Source organism: Neolamprologus multifasciatus, chromosome 3, assembly GCF_963576455.1.
Source record: "Neolamprologus multifasciatus chromosome 3, fNeoMul1.2, whole genome shotgun sequence".
Classification (NCBI taxonomy): Eukaryota; Metazoa; Chordata; class Actinopteri; order Cichliformes; family Cichlidae; genus Neolamprologus; species Neolamprologus multifasciatus.
In genome coordinates this window covers 9,719,452-9,734,776 of record NC_140441.1, presented here as the reverse complement: position 1 = coordinate 9,734,776, position 15,325 = coordinate 9,719,452, and the positions used below count along the sequence as shown (strand labels likewise).

At 39.8% G+C, this 15,325-nt stretch overlaps 1 protein-coding gene across 4 annotated transcripts in view; it reads left to right on the top strand.

Moving 5' to 3' along the window:
* The window catches only part of LOC146521491 (hepatitis A virus cellular receptor 2-like), a 248,697-nt gene that overhangs the window by 10,197 nt on the left and 223,175 nt on the right, over positions 1-15,325 (top strand). The window contains exons 1-2 of one of the 4 annotated variants that reach the window (XM_085155216.1): positions 3,342-3,729; positions 3,813-4,151. The exons of 1 other annotated variant lie outside the window; for it this stretch is intronic. In XM_085155216.1, coding sequence (XP_085011342.1) covers positions 3,567-3,729; positions 3,813-4,151 — 502 coding nt within the window. In that variant the 5' untranslated portion in view covers positions 3,342-3,566. Of the gene's footprint in view, positions 1-3,341; positions 3,730-3,812; positions 4,152-15,325 lie in introns of those variants that run through there. 2 more of the 4 variants (XM_085155217.1, XR_014873349.1) reach the window with 2 other exon arrangements.

The following is a 15,325-nucleotide window of genomic DNA, read 5'->3' as shown; positions in this document are numbered from 1 at the left end:
TCTCATCCGAGAAGCTTCTTCAGTTCTAAGGTCAAATGGTGGAGAGTCCCAGATTCAAACCTGGTGGGAGTTTCCCCCCACAGAGGGACAAAAGGACCCCCTGATGATCCTCTAATCGCCTGACCCAAGGTGTGAAACTGGGTGTGGGTCCCAATCAGCCAGAGTTTCGGGTGAGTTCATTGTGAAACCTGGCCCCACGTTATAATGCGAATTCCTGAGGTCAGATGGCCCAGGATGTGAGTGGGCGTTAAGGCGTCTGGGAAGGGATCTCAAAACTGGATTATAGATGGCAGAGAGTTGGTGTCATAAACCACCGCCTCTGTTCAAAGATGGTCGCTCACAGTGGACATAGATGCTTCTTTCACTCCTCTTTCAAACCATCTGTCCTCTCTGTCCAAAATGCGAACATTGGCATCCTCGAAAGAGTGTCCTTTATCCTTAAGATGCAGATGGACAGCTGAGTCTTGTCCTGTGGAGCTGGCTCTTCTATGTTGTGCCAATTAGAGGATCATCAGGGGGTCCTTTTTTACACGTACGTGTACACATCCACATTTTTAAATGTGGATGTGTACACGAGAGCCTGCGAAGCTCCTGCAGACTATAAACACAGCATCGTCTGGGACCTTTAGAGGACTGAATCATCTGTGCTGCTGGAGCTGCTTAATAATAACGTTCTGCAGTCTACATGTTTTCATGGTACCGCTCATTCAAACAGCTGATGTGGGTTTATTGTGCTTGAAACTACAAGGTGGTCAACATGGACTACAAAAATATCATCTTTGCTTTTATAAAACATGATAATATTCTGCTTTTGGCACATAAAATGGAAAGCCAACTTCCTCACTAAATTGGACTTGTGTTTATTTCAATAAGAGATTGATATTAACCTGTATTTCTATACTTCTGGAGGTTCTTCATCATTTTCTTTGTGTTGCTGTGTGATACAGTGTATTATTTCCGCCTCACCCAAACCTTCAGACAGAAAGCTGTTCAACCTCTGCCCTCATGTTGCAACACGTTCTCACCCCAGCACGTAATGTGACAAACTGCCCCTAAACTTCTCTCGTACTCAGAAAACACCCAGTCATTACTGAAACTGCTGGAGTTTCTCCGGCAGTGTTACAGCTCCCAGCAGCGTCAGTGCTTCCTTTATATGTCATTAGTAAAAACACCACAAAGTCAGATTCAGAGATTAAAGTTCTCGATAATATTTGGAATACACAGAATACTTTTAATTGTGCTTATTCTCACGTGTTACCGGACAAATTATTTCAACAAACTGAGGACATTTGGCCTGATAATAATGTGTATCCTTCTGTAACTTTACTGTATAAAGAGCTAAAACCTCAACAATTTCTTGAGTAATAAGTCATTATAAGAAGTGTTTGTGAACTAAAACTGAAAAATGAGGGACACTGTTTGTCCGTAATTTGGAAAGCCCAGTGTGCGCTCATGACGCAGGGCAAACCTGTCGGGGAAACCTCGGGGGCGCCCAGTAGGCGTTGCTGGGGGCGGTGCTAATTAAATGACACAATACAAGTTTAAAGGAGAAAGTTTAGAGCTCAGTCATCACTCATCGTGGTTTCGGGTGTCTCCGACTGAGATTTTAGGTTTTGTTGAGCCTGTTAGTGCAGAGAGATCATGGCCAGGCTGAACCTGCTCCATCATGCACTCCTCTGGACTCTGATGTGTCTCTTTTTTCTAGTTTCTGCCTCTAAAGGTAAGCAGGTGTTACTGTTATAATACAGGTGAGCTTAACCATAGTTTTGTCTGACCTGATAAAACAGACCCACGTTTATTTGCTTCATACAAAACAATGTATTTTATTGAACAAACACCTGCTTGTGTCAGATGATCACCAGTTTAAACAGTGTGTTAATTCAGTTCCATGTAAAACAGACTGAACATGTGTGCATGAAGGAGAGTGTGTGCTGAGCTGATCCACGGCATCACAGACAAAGAGTCTGTTTATGATGTCACAGTAACACACACATGTGTTTATAGTGTATTTATTTTAAATCAGTGACAGCAGTGTTGTCTGCAGATGACATTAACATTTGCATGAACTGGTGATTTTTCTTGGACTGAATGTGAGGATGTAGGTTTGGTGATCAGAGGCAGATGTGACTTTAACTATTGTAGCGGCAACCTTCGGTCCTTCTTTGCCGTTTCTGCAGGACGTAAAGTTTCTGACTTGTGCTCTTGTTAAGTAGCTTGGATGCCTTCCGGTAGCAAAAACGAGGCGAAGGAAAAAAGGGGCAAAACATTTATTCTCCATACAAATCGAAAGGTACAAAACAAATGCCTCTGGTGGGAGCTCCGTTTACATTCCCTTCATGTTACAACAAAAAATAACATTAAAACAACGAATGTCAGAAAACTGTTGCTCCACGTCCTGCGTGCTTACCTAACCTTTTTACCCACACCCCTCCGCATGCGGGCCAAATACACACCCCCTTTACGACACCTATCAACACTTTACAACAACAACAGACTAACAAAGCAAGATTAATTTATGGAGCACAGCCTATTACATTATAACATAAAATGATCAAGATTATAATAGAAACTTAAAGATCTTGACAAATACTTAAATATGGCATGATGTAACTGAGTAAAATATTGGCCTGGACTTGGCTCCAACAACTATAAAGCTGTTTGTTTCACAGTGAACACTGTTTTTATAGTCTTCATTTTAGTGCCATTCATCCTGCCCTTTATCCAGAAATATATTCTTTTTTTTCACTTTTAGATGTGTTAGCTGTTGTTATTTGCTATCTACTTTGTTAATATTAATCATTTTTGCAGCTAATTATTAATCAGTTTTCTCCCCTTCCCTTTCTTTATTTCTTTCTCCTTTTCCTATCCCCTGGTCATGTCTGTAATAACTACCCAAATAAAAATAGATGAAATAAATAAAATCTTACTTAAAATAAGAAAAAATAGATGAAAATTAACTTCATTTCTTTAAGAAATGACTTATTTGCCATGACTGTGCTGTTGTATCGTGTGGTCTACTTGACCTCTGCTGGCAGTTCTAGTGTTGATGGATTTTCCCATGAAAGATGGATCTGAATGTGACTGAGAAATAAACCTGTAAATAAAAGATGTAAGGGCAATCCAGGCCTTAAACCTGTCCCGTGAGCCGTAACGCTCTATGATAACAAACACCAGAGATTTATTGATTCATTTCTGCATCCAGCGTGTGCTGTACTTCCTCTGGTTGATCAGGAATCAGTGGTCTCTGTTTTTAGCTCATTATGATGGTCAATGCTGCACAGAAGAGTAGAAAAGCATATATAAGAACCACTCCAAATAAACAATTGCACTTTGGCTCTTTGACCTCTCCATGATCCATAGTTTCCTCTGTTTCAGAGATAAACACCACAGCTGGACAGAACGTCACTCTGACATGTCGAGCTCCAAACAACAACAACATCATAGTTGTAGAGTGGAGCAGAGCTGACCTGGAGTCAGAATATGTCATTTTGTACCGGGACGGTCACTTTGTTCTAGATCACCAGCATCCATTTTTTAAGAACCGGGTGGATCTGCAGGACAGACAGATGAAGGATGGAGACGTGTCTTTGATTCTGGAGAATGTGACAATTGATGATAATGGAACATATGAGTGTCGCATCTTCACGAGAGGAGCGAACTGCAGGAAGGGAGCTCATCTGAAGACTGACCCCATCAGCATCATCTCCCTGAGTGTTGTTGATCCTCCAGGTGAGTGAGTGGAGTTGAGTAAAAGTGAACAGTTATACTTTGTCCTTTGTAACCTCTCTGCTCTGTGTTATTTCCTATTTCAGACAAGAAAATCATCACAGCTGAGTCTGGACAGAAAGTCACTCTGACATGTCGAGCTCCAAACAACAACATCATAGTTGTGAAGTGGAACAGAGCTGACCTGGAACCAGAATATGTCCTTTTGTACCGGGATGATCTGTTTGTTCCAGATAACCAGCATCCATCTTTTAAGGACCGGGTGGATCTGCAGGACAGACAGATGAAGGATGGAGACGTGTCTTTGATTCTGAAGGATGTGACAGCTGATGATAATGGAACATATGAGTGTCGTGTCTTCATGAGAGAAATACGCTCATGGAAACCCACCAGTGTCATCTACCTTCATGTTGTTGATCCTCCAGGTGAGTAGAGTTGAGTGTGTGTGTGATCAGAGGTGAAGCTGCTTCCTGGTTGTTGATGTTTGTTTCTAAAGATGTTGTTGATGAGACTTTGTAGAAAGCAGCTGGTCTGAGTGATGTGATCAGAGTGCAGTAGATAATGTCTGACAGCAGTTTGAAGAGGAAATGGATTCTGTTCTGTTCTTCACTCATCACCTACCTGACAGCTGACACCTCACACCTGTTTCTCACCTGCAGGTCGGCCAGGAGGAGTCATTAGAAGGCGTCATGGACTCTTAGTTGGTCTAATTTTTTTATTGTCCCTGCTAGCTTTTTTGATCTACAGAAGACATAAGAAGCACAATCAGGAGTCACAATCAACCTCCAGCTGAAAAGCTTTTTCGAGCTGATCTGTGAGAGTTTCTATCTTAGACATTCAGGGTAAAGACTTATACTTATATGTACTTACAATAATAATAATAATAATAATAATAATAATAATAATAATATTATTATTATTATTAATAATAATAATAATAATAATAATAATAATAATACATTATTGTTACTACTAAAGTGGCTCTCATACATGACATCAGCCTCAGTCATGTGACTTTGAATTTTGATGCTAAACTCAGAGCTAGCTGGGAGCTTTGTCATCTGTTTCGTTTTTAGGTGAGGAGGCAGAAAAAATCAAAATCAGTTTCCTGTTTCAGTCTTGAAAAAAGTCAAATCTGAAAATAAAACTATGCTTGTTATATATAATGTATAAATGTAATTATTTATATTGGTATAGTGTTTATTTAATCAGAAAAACACACTTTTTTTCTCTTCTGTACTTTTCAAAAATACTTTTCAAGTATTTAGTCTTACTTTACTTTGTACTGATCTGACCCATGCTGTGGTTTTTACACTGTAAAAGAAAAAGTTAATTAAGCGAGGCTTGTGTTTTGTAATGAGATGAAGTGTTTTGTAAGTATCCTGTAAGTATCCAGAAGGTATCCTGTAACTCCAGCTGACAGATTCATGCAGCATTGACACTAAAATGACTTCTTGTATGAAACTTTTTTCAATCCAATTAAAATCAATGCAATCAAAAGGATCCTCTGGAAAAGAGTGGGATTCTCGGAGGAGAGTTTAATACACTGAATCATATGAACAGCAGGAAAAAGTGGCTGGAGTGACTCCTGGAAACTCCAGTGGAGACAGACGACTGGACACTCGGAGCCACTAGCGAAGACAAAGAAGTGCTGGTATGGCACTGCAGAGTCCTCAGCGGGAACAGACGCAGGGCCGGTGCTAATTTAAAAAATCAAGTTGTTCAAAGTAGAAAAATATTTGAGTATATATTAATTTTATAGCATTTTGTGAGCATAAACATGCTTTTTTTTCCCCAAAAACAAGCTGAGATGGAGTTTTACTGTTTTTCTGTCACTGCACAAAACAATAATAATGCATAAAAATCATTGATACTGTTAATTATTGTTATACATTTAGCAGCAATGATGGTAAGAAAATAAATCAGATTGCATGTATTATTTTGGGAAAAAATAGAGGATTTTATATCTTTGTAAATCATTATAATTATGTGATCTAACTGCTATTTAAAGGGTTAAAATTATGAATTTGAATGAAATTTTGACTTAAATGATGCTGAACTCTGATGGAGTTCAGCAACGATGAAAAACTCTGTTTTTTTACTTTGTCAACAAGACTGTGGTAGCAAAATCCACTTGCTGAAGATCTCCTTTGAAAATCACAAGAGAAAGTAAAAAACGCGTCCATCAGAGTTCAGCAACATTTCAGTTTGATTAAATTAAAGTTTTTTTAAACTACACAGGGATTTATTTTCTCATGTATTACATGAGAAAATAAATGTATTACAACACATTTGCTTCATGTACAGGGTTTCCAAAATAAGTTTTATTTCAAGTAAACTAATACATTTGATTCAGGTAAAACAGATTGTTACATTTGTTCTTGCTTTCTAAAAAGTTTTATTTCATGTAAAGCATTTCCAAGGCTGTTAGCCACATTGTCCGATATTGAACTTACTTACAGTTTGTCAAAACAACAACAACAACAACAAAACCCCTAAACTAAACTAACCCCCCTTGTTTAGAGGTGATTGTCAGTTTGCTGGAGAGATCATGTTCTACACTTTAAAAGTGATTTTCTAAGCTGCTGATGCATGAAACACTTTCCATAGAAACATGGATCAACTCTGTTTATGGCATTGAGTGTTAAATTGTGACAGTTTCAATAAAGCCTGCCAAATTCTTGCATTTACACAGGGGAGCAAAGAAAAGTTAGACGTTGGTTGTACTATTGAAAATCAGTTCAATAAAAAAAATTAAAAATAAAAAAAACAATTAAACAGACATGAAGAAGAATGTGTTTGTAAAACTAGCGGTAAAGTGTGGGAACTATAAGGCAGACTGTTTCTGCTATCAAAACAGTTTGTGTTGTTAACCCTGAATGCTTCTTGGTCACAACATTTTACTCCACACACATTTGGAAAATCGCATAGTTTGACAATAAATATCCCAGTAAAGACGCTTCATTTCTTAAGAAATATGCAGAGGGAGTGATCTTTATCAAAAGTAGAAGTTATATCTGTAGCTAAACCGTTGTACACAAAAACTTCAAAAATCTAGAGTGTGTGAGGTTGTGTAAGTAAGGGGTGGCTTGCTCTTCTCGCCTGCATGTGACAAACCATCTGTTGGATCATGGATTTGATACCTCAGCATTGTGAAAGGGAGCTCCTGGCTGAGCATAAGATTTCTTCTTACAACTTAGAATCTCACTTCTAAATGAAATAAAACATGTTTTTTTGTAAGTATGGCTAATGTGTACTTTGACTTCTAAGTGTGACGGGTGCACAGCTGCGAGCTGGTGAGGCAAAAGCATTAGTAGAAGCAGTAACAGTCTCAATAGCAACAGCAGCAGCAGAGGTAACCCCGCTAGGTTGTGCATCAGAAATCACCAGCATCCGCAGCAATACAGTTAGCATCAGTAACAACAGGCTCAGAATGAGTTGGACAAGGTTTTGTAGATGTTGCAGATGTTGATGCAGGCACACTATTAAGTCTTGCAAGAATATTGTCAAATTTCTTGTTTGTTTCTTCAGACCACCGTATAAAAGCCTCAAAGTCATCCCGTCTAGCAGGAGTGGAGGTACCGTCATTACGTTTAAATAATTTATTAGGAGGGTCCATGGTCTGGGTTTTAAAAGTCAGATCATGCATTAGACTTCTGGTGAACATGTCTAATACAGTACACATTTTGCTTGTAATCCCAGTTAGAGCATCGGTTATTTCTTGCATGTGTGCCGTACAGGCTTGGTGGTGTTGGTCGAGTTTAGCTTCAATCGACCGTAATTTATCAAGTATTTGATCTGTATGACTCTGTTCAGCAGGCTGTGCGTCTGCAACGTTCATGCAAGCGCCACACGCCGCTGGTACTTGAGAGTCTGTTCTGCCACCTTCTTCAAAATCTATGTGTGAATCGTCACTACTTCGGATACATTCTGGTGTGGTGGGTATGTGACCTAGATCGAAATCTGATGCACCCAAAGACATGACTGAAATCACGAGGCAGCCACTCACTCGCGGGTGTTGCTGGTTTGTTGAAGAACGGTTCAACACAGGAAGAACTGCAGTCTGTGAAGATAGACACGTGTTAAAACATTTTATGTACGCCTCTAGCCGTTTCAAACAGAATAAGCGTGTCTCTTTTTTAAAATGTATTTTATTTATAAATGCCCATGCTTACCTTGTATTGTGCGTTATTCCTGGCGGCCCTGCTTCTGCACTCACACGGTGCTTTGGCGTAGCTCTGCAGGTGTAAAACGGTCAGTCTTAGAACATTTGTAATTATTACACCCCCCTTTTTTAAAATACACGTCTATACAGACAGTTTATACACACCTGTTGTAAGGTTTGACTCTGTGGTCACGGTGTCTGAATGTTTTTCTGCTCAGTTTGTTAATCCTGGAACAAATCAGAGAAAAAAAACGTTGTTATTACATACTTTAAAACAAACATGCGTTTTAAACATACAAGAGTTTAAAAATCCCGTAATTCTGTACACAACTTGTTCCTGTTAGAGAACTCGTTCCTGCTGTAAAGCCGTTTCTGAAGAAGCAGGTCCTCCGCCGTTCTCCGAAAAATTAAGCTTTTGTTTTAGAAAAAAATAAAATAGTTTGAATATCCTATAATATGTTAATATAAAACCTTTAAAAATGCAATAATAGGTTTGTTGTGCTTACCGTTTACGATGTCCGCGTTATAAAGACCTATGTTCGTGTTGATGATCGTAAAGAAAATGGTCTGCTCCGCTGCAGGATCCTGACGCGAAAATGTCAGAGTTTCGGGCTCTGAGGGAGCTTTATATAGGATGGGTGTTTCCAAAAACAATAGATGGTGCCGATAAGTCTGGGATCGATACACCTACAAGCATCAGCTTGTTGTGCAAGTTTAAAACAATGAGGGTGGGGCTCGCAACTGGCCAAGATAAGGAGCCACTGATAATGGCTACAGACAATAGCAGCTACCCTGGCGCCTGGTACATCTGTGCAGCTTTTGCCTTCTCGAGGAATTACAAAAGAGCCGATACAGGCCACTTCAGACAATAGGCGGGGTCCCCGCTCCACAGGTAGCTACAACTGTCGGCTTTTACCTTTTCCTAAGAAATCACAACAATTACGCGGTGGGCTTTTGCGTTCCTGAACAAATTCAAACAATTAGCCAGCTGTTGAGAGATGGATGGGGCGTGTGCGACTGGTTTTTAGAAGTATCACTGCAGCATTTATTTCTTAATGGGATGAATGTTATTTGTGATCACCCATTGCGTTAAAAAAATAGCAGGCTCGGAAACCGTACAGAAGAATTCCAGTTTGAGCCGTTTTTTAAATAAATAAAAATATGTGCATCATGCTGAGACATCACAAAATTAGTGTGATTAAAACATAATTGGTTTGAAGAGCGATACTGGCTGCAGCATTATTTTCTAAAGGGGCTGAATGTTATTTGTGATCACCTATTGCGTTAAAAAACTAGCAGGCTCTGTCTCCCTATTGGATCAACATTCCGAAATCCCGATTTTTAAATAAAATGATCGCATCACCCCCTCGTTCATAAGTGTTTCATTTGCGTTTAATTTAATGAAACCATTATGTTTTTTAATTAAACTGTTTTTAAGGAACGCATATGTCGCAGCCTACATAGATTATTTAGTGTAACTAGTTTAGGAGCATTTCACTTTCTTTTGCGCTCCATAAGAGACAGAGCCTTGTAGTTTTTAAACAGAATAACATTTATCCCTTTAGAAATAAACTTTTCTTGTGATACTTCTAAAAAAAAAACACATATTCACACCTCGTCAATGTTCCTTTAATGCAACTAACCCTATAATTTCTATAAGCTAACAAATTTCCCACGCGTGGGATTAATAAAGGTTATTTTATCTTAATTCCTGCAACAGTAAGACTCAATGATTAGTCATAAAAAACAATACATGCTGTTTCCTTATCACGAGCATCCCAAAACACAATGTTCACATAGAAAGGTGCACTCCCTAACTGCACCTCCATAGTTTCCACCTTTTTTTTTTCTTTACAGCCTGCTCTTTATCTCTGCATGTCAGAGGCCAACTGAAACCAAGTCCATCTACATATAAAACACCTCATCAGACACACGGTATTTTCCTCAGCACTTCACAACTGCCCTCACGATCACACCATCCGCGAATTTAACCACGCCTCATTCTACAGATCTGCGTGGGTTTCCTATCTTTAGGTGATGCGTTCATTTTATTTATTTATTTATTTTAAATAAATAAATAAAACGGTTCTAATAGGACTTTCTTCTGCATGGGAAAACTCGTGTTTCACGGCTTCTCATGAGAGTTTAAATTTCGGAATCGTGATCAATAGGTAGACGGAGCACGTCAGTTTGTAAACAGAGTAGGCTACTGCAAATAACGTTCAGCGTTTAGAAAAAAAACCTTCATTGTTCTGCCCATTTAGAAATCAGCGATTGTTTCAATCGAAGGCTTCCTCAGCGGGTGGGGGATGCGGGGCTGTTGAAAAGCAGAAGGCCGCGGGGTATCTCGTTTGAACCTTTTCGGGCCCCAGACACGGAGGTGTGAGGTAGTTAGAGGAAAAAATCATTGATACCGTTAATTATTGCTATACGTTTAACAGCAATGATTACAAGAAAATAAATCAGATTGCATGTATTATTTTGGGGAAAAATAAGGATTTTATCTCTTTGTAAATTACAACAATTAGGGGAGACCGGGGATAGTTGTAACATTTTTGACATTTCTGTCTGTAAATTGGAGCTCTTTTAAGGTAGTGGATTCAAAATGTAATGCAAAGTATTTACATGTCTCGGCTATTAAATAGTGCGGCTATTTTCTCTGCAGTACAATTACCCATTGCATGGTATGGTCGCAAACACAAAGAGTGAAATGTTACAATTAACCCCATAGTCTGGGTTAGTTGTAACATATCCTGGGGTGAAATGTAACACAATGAAATAAGGGTACTAACAAAACATTAACATGTAATCTTTGTTTATTCAACACATGAATGCACTTAGAGCCATTTATGTAGCTGTGTGTGTGTGACAGAATGCAGAAATCTAGCTTTTGAACATATGCCAACCCCCCAAAAAGACTAATTATGGAATTTTCTGCAACTGAATATTTCATTAATTTTGGTTGGTCTTCCTTGAGTTTGGCCTCATTGGCTCAGTGGGCATTATAACCTACAACGCTTGCACCAATTTTAAACATAACAATGAAGCTGAAAAAATGTAGTTGTTCACCAGCATCGCAATTCCATTACTTTTTATCATGGCTTACCTTGGTGTGGTTTGCAAAGTGCTTCAGATAGAGGAGGAAATCTGTTTCTTGCACCCATCCTGATTTATTTCCACTACCAATACTTCCTACTGGTCCATCTCTGACACAGTGGTCTGCATAATGTATGTGTGGGAACACAAACAGTGGAGGAATTGTGTTGCCAATGGCATTAACCGCATATACAAAAGCGACCAGTGAACCTCTCTCTGCTGATGTCGTTGCCCCAACTTGTTTAATATAAGTTAAAGTAATAGTGTGGTAAGTTGTAACATCTGCATTATTGTTACAACTGACCCAGACTGTTGCTGTTACAACTGACCCAGACTCCTATAGCCATGAACTAGCTAACATTGCAGCCAACAGCTAAAACATTAGCACTAAAGACCTACACAGAATATATCCCCATAGACATACAAATAACATAATTTAAGTTTGATGAGTTTAACTGCAAAGCAGATAATGCTATTAGAAATTGAAATAAAGTAGAAAAACGTACTTTTTGGCATACAAATTACTTTTTTTCGTGTTAAATTATCTGTGTTTGACAAAATGTGCTGATTTTTCACATGTGATAGCAGAACTGAATTGGGCATGCACAGGATGAGTCACATCATTTGAAACTTAGCCCTGATTGGAGAAATTCGAAGTGTTACAACTGACCCACGGTACAACTATCCCCGGTCTCCCCTATGTGATCCAACTGGTGTTGAAAGGGTTAAAATTCTGAATTTGAATGGAATTTTGATTTTCATGACCAGCACTGATGCTAATTTAAACAATCAAGTCAATGAAAGTGGAATTTAGTTTTAATATATATACATTTCGTAGCATTTTGCAAACGTAAATGTGGGGTGGCCATTTTTGGCCACGAACAAACTGAGAGGAAGTTTTTTATGTTTTTTCTCTCCCTGCACCAAAATAACTTTGCATAATAATCAGTGTTGATGTGAATCAATTACATGTACCAGACTCTACTATTATTAATACAAGAAATTCCAACAGCACTGCAAATATATCAAAATGCGAGTTTTGAGGTTGTTTTCGAACAACTGCATTGTACAAACAAACTGGTATTTAAAGGTTTAAAAATGTAAAACGTTATGACTATTTTGTATTTATGAAAAGAACTGATGTTAGTTAAAAACTTTATGCAGAAACATTTGCAAAAAAATAAAAGTAAATAATAAAAACAAATCTGTTGTTGGAAACTTTTGGCCACAAACAAGCTGAAAGGGTCGTGACTTCAAACAAACACAGAATGTTTTAATCTTGACGGTGAATTCACAATTTTGCATCTTTTAGACTGCGTGATCCTCTGATTACTCTGAGCTGTTATGCTGTGGTTTTACACTGTAAAAGAAAAAAGCCTCACAGTATTTGAATGTGACCTCTGACCTCCAGAAGGCCTAAAGGTCCAGCTGTTTCACGTGTATTGAGTTCATTTGTTGCTACTAACTCACTGCAGTAAAGCTTCTGATAATCTTTCTGGGTCATGCACAATCATCTTTGTGTCATTAAAGGTTTTAAATGGGTTATTTTTTACATTCATATCTAAAACAGCTGTGTAGTGATTAATACATTTGCCTCACAAGTGACAGGTTACTGATTAACTAATCCCTTAAAATAACCAGTGAAATGTGAAAGAATCACCTGAATCCTAAACAGCTTGATGGTCAAAGAAATATTTATTGTCCCCAATGGGAAACTGGTTTGCAGTGTCCACACATCATACAACACAAGAAAACAAAGAAACAAAAGAGAACAGTCCAAATTTCACCAGTAGCATCAACAAAGTCTTGTAGATGGCAACAACACTTACAGTTCAGAGTTATTGATCATGGAAACAGCAGCAGCTATAAAAGACACTTAATGTCTCTTGGTCTTCACTGCGGATGCTTTATACCGACGACTTGAGGGAAGCAGCTGAAAATCATTAAAGAGAGGATGGTCTGAACATATAATCACACAGGTCGCCTTCCTCAGCACCTGCCTGTTATAAAAGTCCACAAACTGAACCTGAGACCTCCCTGAAAATGACCAGCCACTTTAACCAGTTTACTAAGTCTGGTCTTATTGGTCAAAGACAAATTACTGTACAAAGCAATGATGCAAAACATTAAAACAGATTCAATAGAAATTTTATTAAAGGGGATAATTTCACATGAAACATTAAAACCTCTTTTAAAAAGTACAGTCACTGTTGGACCTTTTTCACTGAGCATCAAAGTGTGACTCAAAGGACAGAGCTTTGTCAATGGCTGCAGCCTTTACTACTGTTAGTGCAGGATGATGTTGATGTTTGTTGATCTCTAACGATGGCTGATCACACCAAGAAGCAAACATCCACAACAAGCCCATGAGAATCCTCTTCATCATGAAGGAGACTCACAATGACTGTGTGGTGATGATGATGAGCTGCAGCGATGAGGAAATACAACAGAGTAAACGCACAGAATAGACTGCACACACCCACACAAACATTTGTCACGATTCCAGTCAGTCAGAGGTACGGAGCCTCTTTTATTCAGACGTCTGTGTCACTTTTAACTGTCTGCTCCTCCACCCTCTGCTCTCAGCTTGTTGTTTTGGTGTAGATGTAGTAACAGTAACATATGAGGAACTTTATTCAACACCAGCAGCAGATTTCCTCTGGTTGGTTACAGAAACGTGATTGGTCCATTCTGCTGACTGGAAGCATCAGAGCACCTTTCTTTGTAGACAGATGCTGTTTGCAAAATAATTAAATGGCATTTCATAAAATTATTTTGTTTTGCTTATAATAACTTAATATAAATGTGGCTTCATGCTTAGCAAATGAAAGGTTGTTTGTTTGATTCCAGCTATAGACACTAAACCTCTCTGGGATTGTGTCAGGATGGGTATTTAGTTTAAAACTGCCTAATCAAACATGGAGCTTTAGCAACCTCCCGTGACACGTGGTTGATATGTTATTGCAGGACTTTTGATGTAAGTTAAAGATTTTCTTTAAAAAATAAAAATAAAATAATCTAAAGACAGCAAATACTTTCAGTGTGGGTGTGACCACACAAGCCTTTATTAAATATAGTAATGTATACTTTATCATATACATATCATTTATATTAGGGTAACACAGGGTAACACAGGAAGTCAAAGCTGTCCTCAACATGAAGAAGAAGGCTTTCAGGAGCAAAGTGAAGGAGGAGATGAAAGCAGCACAGCGGGAGGTGAAACGCTGCCTGAGGGAAGCAAAGGACACCTACAGGAGGAAGGTGGAGCAGAAGCTGGAGAGGAACAATATGAGGGAGGTCTGGAATGGTGTGAAAACCATCACAGGCCACAACACCAAGAACAGCACAGTGGGGGGGACTGTGGAGAAGACAAACAAACTCAACAACTTCTTCAACAGGTTTGACCAGCCCACAACCCCCTCACCCTCACCCTCACCTTTACTACAGAGCCCTCTCTCCACTCTCCTACCTCCCTTGCTTCCCCCCCTTCCTGACACTATGATGACACCCCCCTCCTCCAATCCCTCTCTCAGCAGCAGGACATCTTCCCCCCCCCCCCCCCTCCTTCCAATCATCTCCCAGTGTCACAGTGGATCAGGTCAGGAGACAACTGAGGAAGCTTCGCCCCAGAAAGGCAGCTGGTCCGGACAAGTTGTGTCCTAGGATGCTAAAGGCGTGTGCTGCTGAACTTGGGGAGCCGCTACAACGAGTCTTCAATCTCAGTCTGCGACTGGGGAGAGTGCCCGCCCTCTGGAAGACATCCTGCATCGTCCCGGTCCCCAAAAGGAACCGGCCCAATGAGCTGAATGACTTCCGACCGGTGGTACTGACATCACATCTTATGAAGACTCTAGAGCGGCTCTTCCTCAACCTCCTCCGACCACAGGTACAACATGCCCAGGACCCACTACAGTTCACCTACAAGGCGGGTGTCGGAGTGGAGGATGCCATCCTGTACCTCCTGCATAGAGCCCACTCACACCTGGATGGGGGAAAAGGCACAGTCAGGATCTTGTTTCTTGACTTTTCCAGTGCCTTTAATACCATCCGGCCCTGTCTGCTCCAGGAGAAACTGAACAGGATGGAGGTGGACCCCTGCCTGGTCGCTTGGATCTCCGACTACCTCACCGACAGGTCACAGTACGTCAGGCTGAAGGACATCACGTCTGACACTGGGGTCAGCAGCACAGGAGCACCACAGGGAACTGTGCTGTCCCCTCTTCTCTTCACCCTGTACACCTCTGACTTCTGCTACAACTCTGAATTATGCCACATTCAGATGTTTGCAGATGACACAGCCATCATGGGGTGTATCTGGGATGACCAGGAAGAGGAGTA